The following is a 14,201-nucleotide window of genomic DNA, read 5'->3' on the forward strand; positions in this document are numbered from 1 at the left end:
CTTGCCTTGGCCAAAGCACTATCTGGTAATGTTTTGGCTTATGACAGCAGTTTTCTGTCCCCTGTCCCCTCACAGGAGCAGGGCCGTCTTACCCATAGGCGCTAGGGGTGCGGGGCACCTGTGCGCCGGGCTCTCAGGGGCTCCAGACCAAGAGTCTGGGGCCTGAGAGTTGAGTCGGGGGAAGAGCCTGCCCGTTGGTCAGAGCACCGCGGTGGGCTCTTCTGCTGTGGGCTGTGAGTTCGGGGGTGACCGAGCCAGCGAGACGCTGAGGCGGCTGGCTGGCTCCGCCCTCCTGCACGCCTGGGAGTGGGCAACCTGGGGGAGGCACTGGGCAGATCTTTGCCCCCCAGCGCTGCATATGCTTAAGGCAGCCCTGTACAGGAGGGATGGGGAACCACTTCAGGTGGTTCGTCTCCTGAGATATATAGAGCTAGACAGAATCCTAAAGCCTCTCATGAATTTTCTTTCACCCAAAGCTGGTGATTCTGCTGAGGCATTTTAAAAATGAAATCCTCACAGGGCTCTGGCTTTGGCATTCGGAACCACTGTTTATGTGCTGTTTATTTCATTAATTATCTGCTTTTATTCTTCTCTGTGATGGAAATGTTTATGCTGCAAATTGTTATTTTATGATATTGTGCTTTTAATTGGATGTTATTATTTCATGCTGTGAGCCACCCAGGGAAATTTTTTATTGGGTGGCTCTATTTAAATATAGTAAATAAAGAAAATAAATAGAAGAACGGAGCTTACATTGCTCCATTGCTTACAATAATGAAATAGTGTGAGGTAAGAATGGAACCACCACCTCTCCCTCCCTTCTGCCTGTGGACCAGTTGGACTACAACTGTCACGAAGAGTTGGACATGACTAAACGACTAAACAACGACGACAACAACTTCCACCAACCCCGTACATACTCACTGGCTGCTGATGAAAGTTGGAGTCCAACAACAACTGGAGGAACAGAGTTTCCCCACCTCTTTATAAGCAGAACCTCATGTGCTTCATATGTGAATGTGATAGAAATGTCAACAACTGCCTCAAGACATTTAGTTTGGTTCTCCATCAGTCAAAATCCCAAATGGAAGAGGAAGAGTGCAAAACACAAGGTCATCCACCAACTGGGAGCGCGAACGCTTTCTGCAAACGAATAAGGAAAAGTCCAATTCACAATTGTCTTTTTGCAAAGACTCCCACACGGCGAGCTCTCTTTGTGTGTTCTCCAGCAAGACTAGAATTGATAGCCATCCCATTTCCAGAGGGCACCACTCACCCCTAGTGTTGAAACAAAACCAAGTTTAATAACTTTACTTTATATATACTCCATACTTTAATAGTGATTTTATAACCTATGATAATCAAATGAGAAATTCTTGAACTTGCCAAGCTGTGCCTGTTTTATGGAAGAGAAACTATTGCACTGGATTATATAGATTCGTCATGTATTTCTCCAAACTGCTCTGCATTGTTATTATTGTTTTTAAAGCCCAACCCAAAAATTCTCAATCAACTAGAAAGTGAACTTGCCTCCCCCGCCCCACCCCCCTATGCATATGTGGTGGGATTACTGTCCTTCAAAAAAACACACAAAAACTTTTTCTTGTAAGAGTAAATTACAAAGCTAAAGAAAGCCTTGGGGCTTGGAATTTGGGTAGATTCCATTTATTCCATATGTGTGAAAACTGGACATGGAACAAGATGATCCACAACAACCAGCTCTATGTGTTACGCCCATAAGCCTCTCTGATTGAAATCCCCATAAATCTTTTCCATCTATAATCAACTTCCTTGTCTGGTACAGCTTGATTTCAATTTAGGACACTCTCTCTCTCTCTCTCTCTCTCTCTCTCTTACATTATTCTTTCCATCATGTTTATACCCACAGTAAAAAGCCAGTCTCTAAATACTGTATATCAAACGACCTTTAATACACACACAAAAAAAGTTATTTTCAAAAGAAAGATCAGTTCCTGATGCCTAAACAAGCCAAAAAGGGGACACAGCCATGAAATATGGAATAAACCACTGACCTTTTAACTTTAAAATTGTTATAATATGGTGGAAACATAATAAATATGATAAGGAATGTTCTGCAGATTCTAAACACAGAATCAAATTCATGACAAGAAAAGATTTACCTCCCCTGAAGGAAGGTAAATCTTGCGTGGCATTTCTGCAAAACATATTTTACATACCAATTGTTTTCAAAAAGGGTTCAGTAACATTGTTAACAGAAAACTGGTGTGTGGGTTGTGTGCCTGAGTGTGTGTGTGTCTGCACATGTCTGCTTGAAGTAAGCAAATTATGCACCTATCCAAGTCATTTCATTTGGTTTCTTACAGTGGGCTGCTCAGAAAGTACTCTGCCTTAAGGGAACAGACAGTATAACCTGAAGTATGTATCTACATATGATTGCCGTGTACTAACAAATATTATGGTAGTGTCAGTGACATGATAAATCCCCCTGGCAGTAATTGGTTGAACCACTCAAATGTCACAAAGGGATGTGGCAAGCAGGACATAACAGAGGGGTAACCAAAGCTTAAGAAATGAATAGCCTGCAGAGGCAGCAGAATGTTACAACCTCCCTAAGAGGCTACTGCCCATTGGGGCTGGTGGGACAGAAGCCAAGGAGACCAAAAGTAGATGGAACCAGAGCCAACAACAGATGCAAATAAAAAATAATAATCTACAGAAGTAAACCATGGTTTGTACAAATCATAGTTTGCCTGTAAACCAAAACTGAAAATGCCAGTCAAATTATTTGGATGTAACGGCAAGCTATGGTTGGCCACAAAAGTAAAAGTGCAAGAGCAAATTGGTGTGTATGTAAGAGAGGAGAAGGAATTTTGTGAGCCCAAGGCTCATTCAAGTAATGTCGAATTATGGTTTGGTGTTATGTCTAAACAGAGCTAATGCCATGTCTCTGCCAGTCAAAGTAGGCCAGGCTTTCCCTTCCAGATATTATGGACTACAGATTTCATCATCCCTGACCGTTGGCCATGTACCTGGGGCTGATCAGGGTTGAACCAGCTGGGGGAGGCTGGTGTGGCCAGTTTTGAGCTAGATGGACCAAAGATCTGCCATGTATAAGGCAGCTTTCTGTGTTCTATATTTCAAAGCTTTACCCTTTTAAAAGTTAGCTTTGGACTACGTTTAAGCACATTCCACCAGGTTTAACTGCTGAATCAGAGTTAAAAAACACTGAGTTGCTGAAGAATTGTGTATTTTCAGGAAGCATTTAAGCATTTTGGTTTCACCGAGAAGTGATCAAGGTAGATCGACAGTGCTTACCATCTCTCAAGGCAGCTAAACTCTTGCTACTTTGCCTGCACAGTGGGTGGAGTACAATGGCATGCTATGGCAATTGCTCCATCAGTGCATGCATATCAGCTTGCCAGATGGAACAATTCCCCCTCTCTTCCCACTGTGCACTGCATTGTGGGTTCTCCTGACCCCTGCAAGCCAACCTGGGGCTCATAGGGGGCACACAGGGAGGAGGGGAAAGCCCCATTGAGCTAGGGAAGTCCTTGCACAGGCTTCTTATAGCTGGACTCCTAAATTAATCTGGCCCACTCCCTTCAGGCTGCCCAAGCCCATTAAAGGTAAAGGGACCCCTGACCATTAGGTCCAGTCGTGACCGACTCTGGGGTTGTGGTGCTCATCTCGCTTTATTGGCTGAGGGAGCCAGTGTACAGCTTCCAGATCATGTGGCCAGCATGACTAAGCCGCTTCTGGCAAACCAGAGCAGCGCATGTAAACGCCGTTTACCTTCCTGCCAGCGTGGTAGCTATTTATCTACTTGCACTTTGACATGCTTTCGAACTGCTAGGTTGGCAGGAGCAGGGACCGAGGAACGGGAGCTCACCCCATCGCAGGGATTTGAACCGCTGACCTTCTGATTGGCAAGTCCAAGGCTCTGTGGTTTAACCCACAGTGCCACCCATGTTCCACCCAAGCCCATTACTGGGGCTCCTTAATTAGCAGCGTCCTGAAAGGGAAATCACTTGCCATTAGCCAAGTTTCCTTAGCAATAGCAGATCCACAGAAGAGAGCTGGGCATGTTCTAGGGTGCACTAGGGATCTGAGCAGATGAAGAGTTGGGTGCAACATTCCTGGTCTTTACTCTGTGAGGCAAATGGAGAGCTCAGTCCTAGAACTTTCACCATTCTAGAAAACAGCTGAGAATCCTTGCCAGCGCATGGGAATGCAGTGGCAAACATGCAGGAGTTCCTCAGTAGACAAATAAATGTAGAAAAATATTCTCTGAGTGCAGATTGTTTGAAAACCACCAGGATAGACAATATGGCTTGTATTTATATGCCTGCCATATGGCTCTATAGCTCCTTCTGCAAAGCTATTCTTATTTTATCATCTCCGTATTCTTCAGCAGAAGCGTAGAACTTCCGAATATGTTTTGCAGATTGGAGTTTCGCCGGAAAAGATGAAGGCATCAGCTGAGAAAGCTTAGGCTGGGAGAGCATTGGTTTGAAATCTACCTGGACTGTTTTGCATATATATTCAGGCTACATAATGTGTGGCATTTGATATATGGGACTGAGGCAATCTTCTCTCTGTGGGGCAGCACAGAAACAATCCAGTTTGTCCAAAAAGAGGGACAAATTTGCACAACTCTGCATGGATGGAACCTGCTTTGCTTTTAGGATTTCACTGTGAGAAAGTCCCATGTTTGTTTTTAGTCAAGTAGTGTATGCTGACATCTGGTGGCACTGGGGAACCAGGTCTTTGGTAAAGAAATAGAGCACGATAGGCTTTCAGAGGCTCCTGTTCTTCATCCGTTTCTCATTTATTATTCAGCAGTTCCTTTTTTTATTATTGATTTCAGAACTTAGTGCTGCGATGTTAACTGCATTGTGCTTAGAAGCAGTGAACTAGCTTAATGATAGTAAAGAGTAAATTGCCCCAAATCCAACTAGCTTCAGCTGAATGCATGACATCGGTTAGAACAGAATTTTTGCTGGGAAGGAGCATTCAGTTACGGTATATATGAAAGGACTGCACACCTGCAATCTAAAGTGAGACAAAGGATGCTGGGAATGGTAGCTTGCTAAGGATGTTGTGAGTTGTCAGGTGGCCCCTGTATCCCTTGCAGAGCTAAAGTTCCTAACGTTCCCTTGGAAGAGGTGTTGCTTGTGAAACTATTCTGGAAAAGTGGAGCCCTGAACGTGCATTGATAAAACAAGGCAACCAAAGACATCAAGGAGGTTACAATTTCTCAAGTTTACAAAAACCTCTCAACAAAGCCCGAATAATTATCAGTACAGTTTGAGGAATATATTTATAATACTATTCAAACTGACATTTTAAGACACCATCTGAATAAGAAGGAACCTAACCATTTTGCTTGTTTGACAATCAGTTGTCAAGGTTTACAAGAGATCCATTATAGGACTGTTTCTTGCATTAAATTTTGGATTAACGTTACATTTAAATATCACTTCCTTCACTCCTACCCTGCTTTTGATTAGCTTTAAGAGTAGCTGATGGTCTTGTGACTTGGATTTTTTAAATTTTAATATTTTGTGTACATGGACTGGAATTTTATATGAAATTGTGGGTTTGATCTCTGACCTCTGTTTACTAGAATGCTGATTTCCCACTAATTTGATAGCATAGGTCCCTACCAGTATAAGGGTCTACTGTAAACAAGCTGCTCACTTTACATAGCTGTGTTTGGCTCCTAAGTGAAGAAGTATGCATGGTGTATACTTTGGATACTGTAGTCTACTACAGGAATAATAAAAACCACATAATAGCTGTTCAGCTTCACAGGTAGCATACACATTTTGGGGGGAAATGCTACATGACTGTTAGGGAGAGAAAGATCATTTTCATACAGTCAGAACCTATGATTACTCAGAAGTAAGTTCCACTGTATTGAGTTCAATGCGGTTTACTTCCATACAACTGCATGTGACGTTTCAGCCTTAGAACTCAAGCATATGCATATTTGCACAGAAGTAAATCCCATTTAGCTTGATAAGCCTTACTCTCAGGTAAGCCTTAGTCGCTTAATCAGCTCTTGAAGAATAATCTTTTCTCATTCCTTGTTTTAGCTGCACCTTGAGCAGGATGGGGAACCTGTGGTCTTCTTGATGGTTTACAGCTCCCATAACCCCTGACCTTTGGCCATGCTGGCTTGGACTGATGGATATTAAAGTCCAACAACATCTGGAAGGTCACCATCCTTGAACTTGAAAGTCAAGCTGATCTTGGTTAGCTATCTGTGCTTTACCAAGCTCAAGTTCTCTCATGTCCATCCTGACCTTCTGGTTGGCCAGAAGAAGCCCTGTAGGAACCCCTCTTGGTCAGCCTCAGTTCTGAACGTTCTCTCTGCATCTCCTTGCAAAGAAAACAGACCTTCCTTGCCTAAGCCTGTGCAACCGTTCCATCTTTGTGTCCCTTGTGACCTTGCCTTCCATTTACTTTTGATATAGATTCCCTCTCTAACTGTGACTTCAGTTTCCAATTAGCTAAAGAAGAGACCTCACAAATCTGACTCAGCTACTAGACTCAGGTACAAAGTTAACTGGAATCTGTTGGCCAGGTTCCTGATACTATCTGCAGCATAGTGGCCAACTCCCTGGAGCCCTGGGTGTCCGAGCACCCACAAAATTCCCCATGAAGGGTCCGGGCACCCACAAATTCCAGTACCAGGGCCATCCATGCTGCATGGCACTCATGGCCCTGGGCACCCACAGACGTGGGGCCAATTTGGGACTCCTGACTGCACAGATTAACTAGATAAGAGTCAATCTTCTGATGCATTCTAATCAATGCAGGTGTGGAAAAGAACAGGTAATTGATTGCACCTCATGGGATGGGCAGGGACCACCGTCAACAGAAATACTGTTTTTGGTGGCATCAATGTGCTTCAATGAAATGGTAAAAAGGAGGATGCAAATGAAAAATCTTTTCATCCTTTTCTCACATTCTTTATGTTTTTACCTCTAAGTTTGGCTTGATTTTCCAAAAGGAGAAGAAGAAGGGTATTTAAAACAACGAGGCACTTTAGATACTGCAGCTGCAGTGAAAGGAGTTTAATAAGAGGTGACAGAACTGGTCCAAGATAGGACTTTGCCTGGGGTGTCAAATTCCAGGGGCACCTACTTTAGCTATGCAAATGTATTGGATGGAGAGTATCACTGCCTCCATGTTTAGAAGGTGTACACAGTTTAGCAGTGCATGGGGTGGTTAATATCCTCTCTGTTCAGCAGGCACTGTGGAGTGACATTGGGTAGGAAGACACGGCAGGCTGTACAAATGAAAATGAGAATACAATATCCCGGTCAAGGCTTGATCATTTAATGGGCTATTGTTATGCTCAGCATAAAATAAGGCACAAGAAGGCAAACCTTTTAATATGCTGCAGGGAAGGACAGCCATGACTGGAGCCAAATAGCCTGCAGTTTATTAAAGTTAATGTGACCCTCCTCTGGGGTCATAAGCTGGTTCTCTTAAGAATATATTAACAGAGTTTTGAAACTAATCTGCATAAGGTGCCAGAGTCAATTTAAAAGTGTCAGAATACCTTCAAGGTTTTAGCAGCGAGGAGGCTGGGACTGAAGTACCTGAACTGAGGTTACACTAATGGTTTGAAGTCAACTTCATTAGTGATATCTCACTGAAAGCAAAATGTTGTCTGATGAATCTGGCAACTTGTAATATATAGTTGACATTGGGGACTTTTAGTCTGTTGTCTCCAATCCCAGCTGCATGACCTACCACTGACCATTTCTATCAGATCTCACCACCCTATTCAATGAGTCTTACTTCAAGTTAACTGTGTAAAGGATTGCAGTCTAAGGGGGCAATACAATACTGCTGTTTTTGTCTTTCCCTTTTGATTTAGGACTTCCAACCCCACAACACAAATGTTGGTGTTTTTGGTAAGGTAAAGGTAAAGGTACCCCTGCCCATACGGGCCAGTCGTGTCCGACTCTAGGGTTGTGCGCCCATCTCACTTAAGAGGCCGGGGGCCAGTGCTGTCCGGAGACACTTCCGGGTCACGTGGCCAGTGTGACGAAGCTGCTCTGGCGAGCCAGCACCAGCACAGCACACGGAAACACCGTTTACCTTCCCGCTATAAAGCGGTACCTATTTATCTACTTGCACTTAGGGGTGCTTTCGAACTGCTAGGTGGGCAGATGCTGGGACCGAAAGACGGGAGCTCACCCCGCCGTGGGGATTCGAACCGCCGACCATACGATCGGCAAGCCCTAGGCACTGAGGTTTTACCCACAGCGCCACCCGCATCCCTTGGTGTTTTTGGTAGATCAAGGCAAAATGAATATTCTGTTTCAGAACATTATCTGCATTAAGGTTGCGATCTTACAGAGCTTTCTACTGCATATAATTGTGTGTGTGTGTGTGTGTGTGTGTGTACATACTCCTTGTTTACACCCTTTCGACTATTTTCACAGCATGACTCGTGGAAAATTCAACCTAACCAGTATTAACATATTGGAAGCGGCTCTGTGTTTCTTGATTTTGAATAACCTTTCACTGACTTTTTATTTTATTTAAAAGAGCACTGAAATGCATTTTTAGATTTTAAAAAAATAATAATGTGTAAACAGAAATATAAACTTCAAAGGTATTTACACAATGGAATTGTAGCCAGGGTGGGAGCCACCATTGTTAGGCCAGAAGTAACTTTTCTTCTGACATCCCACCCTAAAAACAAATCTTCCCTGTGAATATACTGAGTTTTAAAAAAGTATTGTACTGTCCTTCTCCAATCCAGAGGTCAATGTGCAGTCTTGCAAATAAGGGTCCTTTTCACAAGTGGATATCCCCATCCACTTTAATGAAGGGAGCAGCTCTACACAAACATCCCTTTGCACATCTGGGGCTGTTGAAGCAACTGAGAAATCCTATAGAAGTTCCTTGAATGCATTGAATTTCATACCCCTACAAAACACTGCTGGATCAGGATTATATTGTTTGCCTTTCATATCCAAGAGATGTACTGGCATTTTCTGGCAGGGATATTAACCTTTGTGTATTTTTAAAAATATATATATATTGCATTTATTTATTGCTTGAGTGCCCCAAATCTCTGAGAATTCAGCACCCAATTTGTGCAGCCAACGATGAGCAAGCTGATGATGCATTGAGGGCACTTCTATACAGTAACACCTCAAAAGCATTAAGGGCATTGTCAGAGGGGACTGAGAGTGCGAGAAAAATGAGCCGGGATTAGCCAGAACAAGTCATGGTTTCTTGGGTCATGTCTGAGACTGAAACTTGGCTTAATGCAGGTATAGGCAAACACAGCCCTCCAGATGTTTTGGGACTACAACTCCCATCATCCCTGACCACTGGTCCTGTTAGCTAGGGATGATTGGAGTTGTAGTCCCAAAACATCTGGAGGGGCGAGTTTGCCTATGAAGAGTTTGGATTTGATATCCCGCTTTATCACTACCCGAAGGAGTCTCAAAGCGGCTAACATTCTCCTTTCCCTTCCTTCCCCACAACAAACACTCTGTGAGGTAAGTGGGGCTGAGAGACTTCAAAGAAGTGTGACTAGCCCAAGGTCACCCAGCAGCTGCATGTGGAGGAGCGGAGACGCAAACCTAGTTCCCCAGATTACGAATCTACCGCTCTAAACCACTACACCACACTGGCTCTCTGCCTAGCTTAATGTGAGCACAGGTCTCCAACACTGGCCACAACCAACCAGGTAGCTCTGGGAAGCTCAGGTAGTGAGTGTGTGAGAGGTAACAATTCCCTATAGTCTGTTCCACTTGCTATCAGTTATTGACAGGCCTGCCTCTCCTGAATTTGTCTAATCCTTTAAAAAACCTTCTAAGCTAGCGCAATTATCATCTACTGCCTAACGAAAGCACTTCCTTTTGTTTGTTCTCTTCTGTTCTCCTTCCTCTCTGTTTCCCATCCAAATTGCTCTCGCGGCGATTCCTCAATAGTAATATGTGCATTCATTGCCAGTGGAGCCATGAGTCTTTTCTCACAGTAAATGAGCAGAGATGTACTAGAAGGGCATGCTGCTATTATTACGGCTGAATGGCTTGTGTTTCTGGGACTATTGCCCAGTAATAATAATAAGCAAACCTGGAGTGGAGCAGAGAAAGAGAGCAGGCTGCCAACCTAATTATTCAATCAAAGAGTTTTGCTTGAAAATATGGTCTCCCTCCTGTGCCAGTTTAAGGAAATGGCAGCAGCGTTCTGGCTTTGGAGCCGCAGAAGGCTTACAGGTGGGCGGTATTAAACATTAAGGGCCAAAGAAAATGGGCACTTCTTCTGAAGGTTTCATACCCTTTTCAGGCAGCTTTCCCACAAACAAAAAAAAGAGAGAAATATTAATATACCTAAATATAAACCTGCCATACCCAGTAAGCACGCCAATAGCTGCCTTCATTATGCTGTAACCTGGGGATAGGGCATCTCTGGTCCTCCAGATGTTGTTGGACTACAGTTCCCATCCTTCTTGACTATTGACCTTGTTGGCTGGGGCTGATGGGAAATGGAGTCCAGCAATCTCTACAGAACACAGGTTTCCCTACTGTAACCACATTCCCTGGGTATCCCTTTAAATATTAAGGCTCCCTTTATAGAACAGTTGAAGAAGCTTTGGACATGATTGACACGTTTAGGTGGGTGTACAGAAAGTGAAATTCTCCATACTTCCCCATTTCACACTTCTCTGCCGCATGCAAAACAGAGCATCAGATCTCTCCCAGTAATTAAATGCGCAACATAGGAAGCTGCCTGGGTTAGAGCGTTGATCTATCTAACTCAGTATTGTCTACACTGACTGGCAGTGGTCTTCCAACATTTCAGACCAGGAGTCTTTGCCACTCCTACTGCAGATGCTGTGGGACCTCCTACATGCAAAACAGATGCTCAGCTACTGAGCCATGGCCCTTCCACGGGTTTCAGTTCTTAGAGATAACTTGGAAATCCAACCCTGGGGAGATTTGTGCAGCAGGAGGGGGACTCCCCAGCTGGTTCCTCCCACCATTCCTCTGCACCCAACCGGTCAATGACATTGGGCTTATACTGATTGGATACCAGTGTGTCCAGTTCACATGATCAACCAGCTTGCCATTTGGCACTTGTGTGCACATGTGAGTGCACATACAGCCACTTCTTACTTATTTAGGACTTTCTTACCTGCTTTTCAGCTGAAAAGACTCCCATTGGACTGGCCCATTGGTGGGATTCACACAACGTCATGCTGGTGTTGCAGCATGATCTTTTGCAATAACCAGGCAAGAGGCACAATGAGTGAAACTGAAGGAATTTCAGGTGAAACAACTCAGTGGTGCTGGCCAGCATACCTAAGATTGCCCCATGTGCCAGATCCAATTGGATTTTTACATATGATGATGAACATGGGGTCTTCATGCTCAAACGAGTGTCAAAGTGTTGGTACTGACTTTTAAAGCCCTAAACGGCCTTGGCCCAGTGTACCTGAAGGAGCGTCTCCACCCCCATCGTTCAGCCCAGACACTGAGGTCCAACGCCGAGGGCCTTCTGGTGGTTCCCTCCATGTGAGAAGTGAAGTTACAGGCAGAGGGCCTTCTTGGTAGTGGCAGCCACCCTGTGGAACGCCCTCCCTTCAGATGTCAAGGAAATAAAACAACTATCTGACTTTTAGAAGACATCTGAAGGCAGCCCTGTTTAGGGAAGTTTTTAATGTTTGATGTTTTATTGTGCTTTTAATTCTGCTGGGAGCTGCCCAGAGTGGCTTGGGAAATCCAGCCAAATGGGCGGGGTATAAATAAATTATTATTATTATTATTATTATTATTATCCAACACTGTCCAGGGAAAAATATTTTTGCCCAAGGCACTATGAACTAACAAGAAAGCAGAATTCAGCACAGTAACTTAAACTCACCCATTGCCAAAACGCAAGACTTTGATAATACTTTCTGGATTTAATCTACATATCGCTGTTTTTCTGCTCCCAGTCTTGCAGGATCTCTCCTTCTTTTTTTTTACTGAGGATTTACAAACAGTGCATTGTCCCTTGGCTTAGCCTTAATGCAGTCCAATATGCCCCCATTCAGAAGGAACGTCTTGGGCGCTTGCATTCCCATGGCCATTGGGAAATCCACTGCAACCCTATGGCCGTTCGCAAGGAACCGATGCATTTCATTGGGCGTTCATTTGAACATGCCCCCTTCCCTCTGATCCAACGGCCTTTCGGTGTGATTCTTTTCTATTGTGTCCTCCGTTGGTATTGAAAGAGTTAAATGGCAGGCTGCCGCAGCTCAAACAGGAGGTAGGTGGGGCTGGGATATACGAAACACACAAGCAGCCTTCAAATCTACTCTTGGGCTGCTGCAGAACTGTCCACAGCTACTTGCAATATTTTCCTCCCTCGCGCAAAAAGAATAAAAGGAAAACACCCAAACAAAAATAAATAAATAAGCCCCCCCCCCCCAAATCTCAGCAAAGGTTCTCTCTTTTGCCAAGAAGCACCTGTGAACTTCCGGGCAAAAGAAAACAGTAACCACTTCTCTCAGAAAACAAACAGTCCTTTCCTCCTCCTCCTCCTCCCCAAACAATCCTAGACCAGGAAGTGGGAGAAAAGTCTGAAATCCGGTTTCCTTTGCTGCGATCGCTGATGGCGTTGCTTGGGGCGACCCGGTTGTCCGAGGCGCGCCGCTGAAGACCCCGGAGAGCGCTTCCCAAAGGTCGCCTTGACAATGGCGAAGGCGCGCTTGGCGCAAAACGCCACCCTCGCGCGTAAAGAGAGCAGCAGCGGGTTTCTTTCCAGCGGGTGGTACTACTCAAACCAGGTAAGCAAAATGTTACACAGAAGTCTTCACCTCTGCCCTAAATAAGGGACTTTTAGGGCCAGAAGTGTCCATCTGACACACCGATAATGTTTAATGTTGGCCAGTAAAGCAACAACAAGACCTCCGCAATTCCCCACTGCAAGATAGCCTCGTTTTGTCCCTCTCTTTGCACCCAGCACCATAAATGTATAGTCAACGTTACATACAGGACTCTTACACTAGAGAGGTGGTTGTGGCGATGCTATAGGGCAAAGGAGAACCATTAATTATTTGGAGGAGGGGTGCGCTAAGTGTGCAAACCTCGCGGGCAGTGTGCAAAAACCAGCCAACCACTGGGACACCAGAAACAACCAGAGGCTGTTTTCAGAGAGCAATTTGGCTGGTGGAAATGTTTCAAAATCTGGGTGGCTGTGGTAGCTCTTCTGTGGGGCGATAGGGATGCCCGAAATGTGGAACCACTGGTGTCAGATGCTGCGCCCTGTGGAATTGTGGGAAAGAGTGCAGAAAGGCAAAGAACTTCTCCTCTCCTTCCCTTTCTACGGGTGGTAACCTTCTGCTTGCGAGGCAGGCCTACCACTGAGCTACAGCCCTTCCCTGAGGCAGTGACTAGTTCAAAATGACTTAGCCAATGAGCAAAACATTTCTCCTCTTCGGTCCCCAGGCAAAAGTGGTTTTGCCACCCTAACAGCATAAAGTAGATACGAGGAGGTGACGGTGGCAGCTGTATCCTTCAGAAATGAAACACATGATGTGGCCTCATTGCAACCAGTGTTCCTCATTCTCTTGCAAGGGGCAGACAGTGAACTGAGGTGGGGGAAATGTTGAGTGTTATGATGTCAGGTCACGCCACTTTTGTTTTACTGGATGTTACCATGGCAATGCACGGGAACGATGCGGTTGGCCATAGCTACGTCTACTCAGTAATGTCTAGTTAAGCCTTTTTTAGGACAGTAGAACCTTGGATTATTACCAAATGCTAATCAAACTGTAGAATGTGAGTAAACAGCATTAGCATTTTGAGATCAACTTTCTCTGGACCCAAAATGTGAACAATGGCTCCAAGAGAGAAGTTTTTTGATGGCTAACCCCTCCATCTTGGGGACTTATCAAAAGTCTGAGATCTAGTTCCACCCAGACTGAGGTCACATTGCTTTGCATGGGAGTTCAGCACATGCTTAACCCTTGCTCATTAAAATCAGCAGGATGTAAATGTACTTAAATTTGGCTGGATTATGCCCACAGTATTATTTTTTAAATCGAAATTGGCATTTTATCTTCTTGGCTTTATCTTGTTTTTATTGTTCCTTTGTAATTATTGTGACATATGTTATTATTCTGAACTTCAATCCATTGGGATGGGGTGTAATATACATGAAATAATTTTTTTGTGATGGTCTAGAGAGGT

At 44.4% G+C, this 14,201-nt stretch overlaps 1 protein-coding gene and 1 long non-coding RNA gene across 4 annotated transcripts in view; both read left to right on the forward strand.

Moving 5' to 3' along the window:
* Positions 1 to 2,566: 2,566 nt before the first annotated feature.
* Positions 2,567 to 4,786, forward strand: LOC309348292. Its single transcript, XR_014159334.1, has 2 exons — positions 2,567 to 2,710; positions 4,427 to 4,786. It is a non-coding gene; the product is annotated as an uncharacterized lncRNA (long non-coding RNA).
* Positions 4,787 to 12,458: 7,672 nt separating this feature from the next.
* The window catches only part of NIPAL2 (NIPA like domain containing 2), a 42,596-nt gene continuing 40,853 nt past the window's right edge, over positions 12,459 to 14,201 (forward strand). The window contains exon 1 of one of the 3 annotated variants that reach the window (XM_081874577.1): positions 12,459 to 12,796. In XM_081874577.1, coding sequence (XP_081730703.1) covers positions 12,704 to 12,796 — 93 coding nt within the window. In that variant the 5' untranslated portion in view covers positions 12,459 to 12,703. The remainder of the gene's footprint in view (positions 12,797 to 14,201) is intronic. The other 2 variants (XM_081874578.1, XM_081874576.1) reach the window with 2 other exon arrangements.

The sequence above is a fragment of the Podarcis erhardii genome, assembly GCF_964252035.2.
Source record: "Podarcis erhardii genome assembly, chromosome: 8".
In the NCBI taxonomy this organism is placed as follows: domain Eukaryota; kingdom Metazoa; phylum Chordata; class Lepidosauria; order Squamata; family Lacertidae; genus Podarcis; species Podarcis erhardii.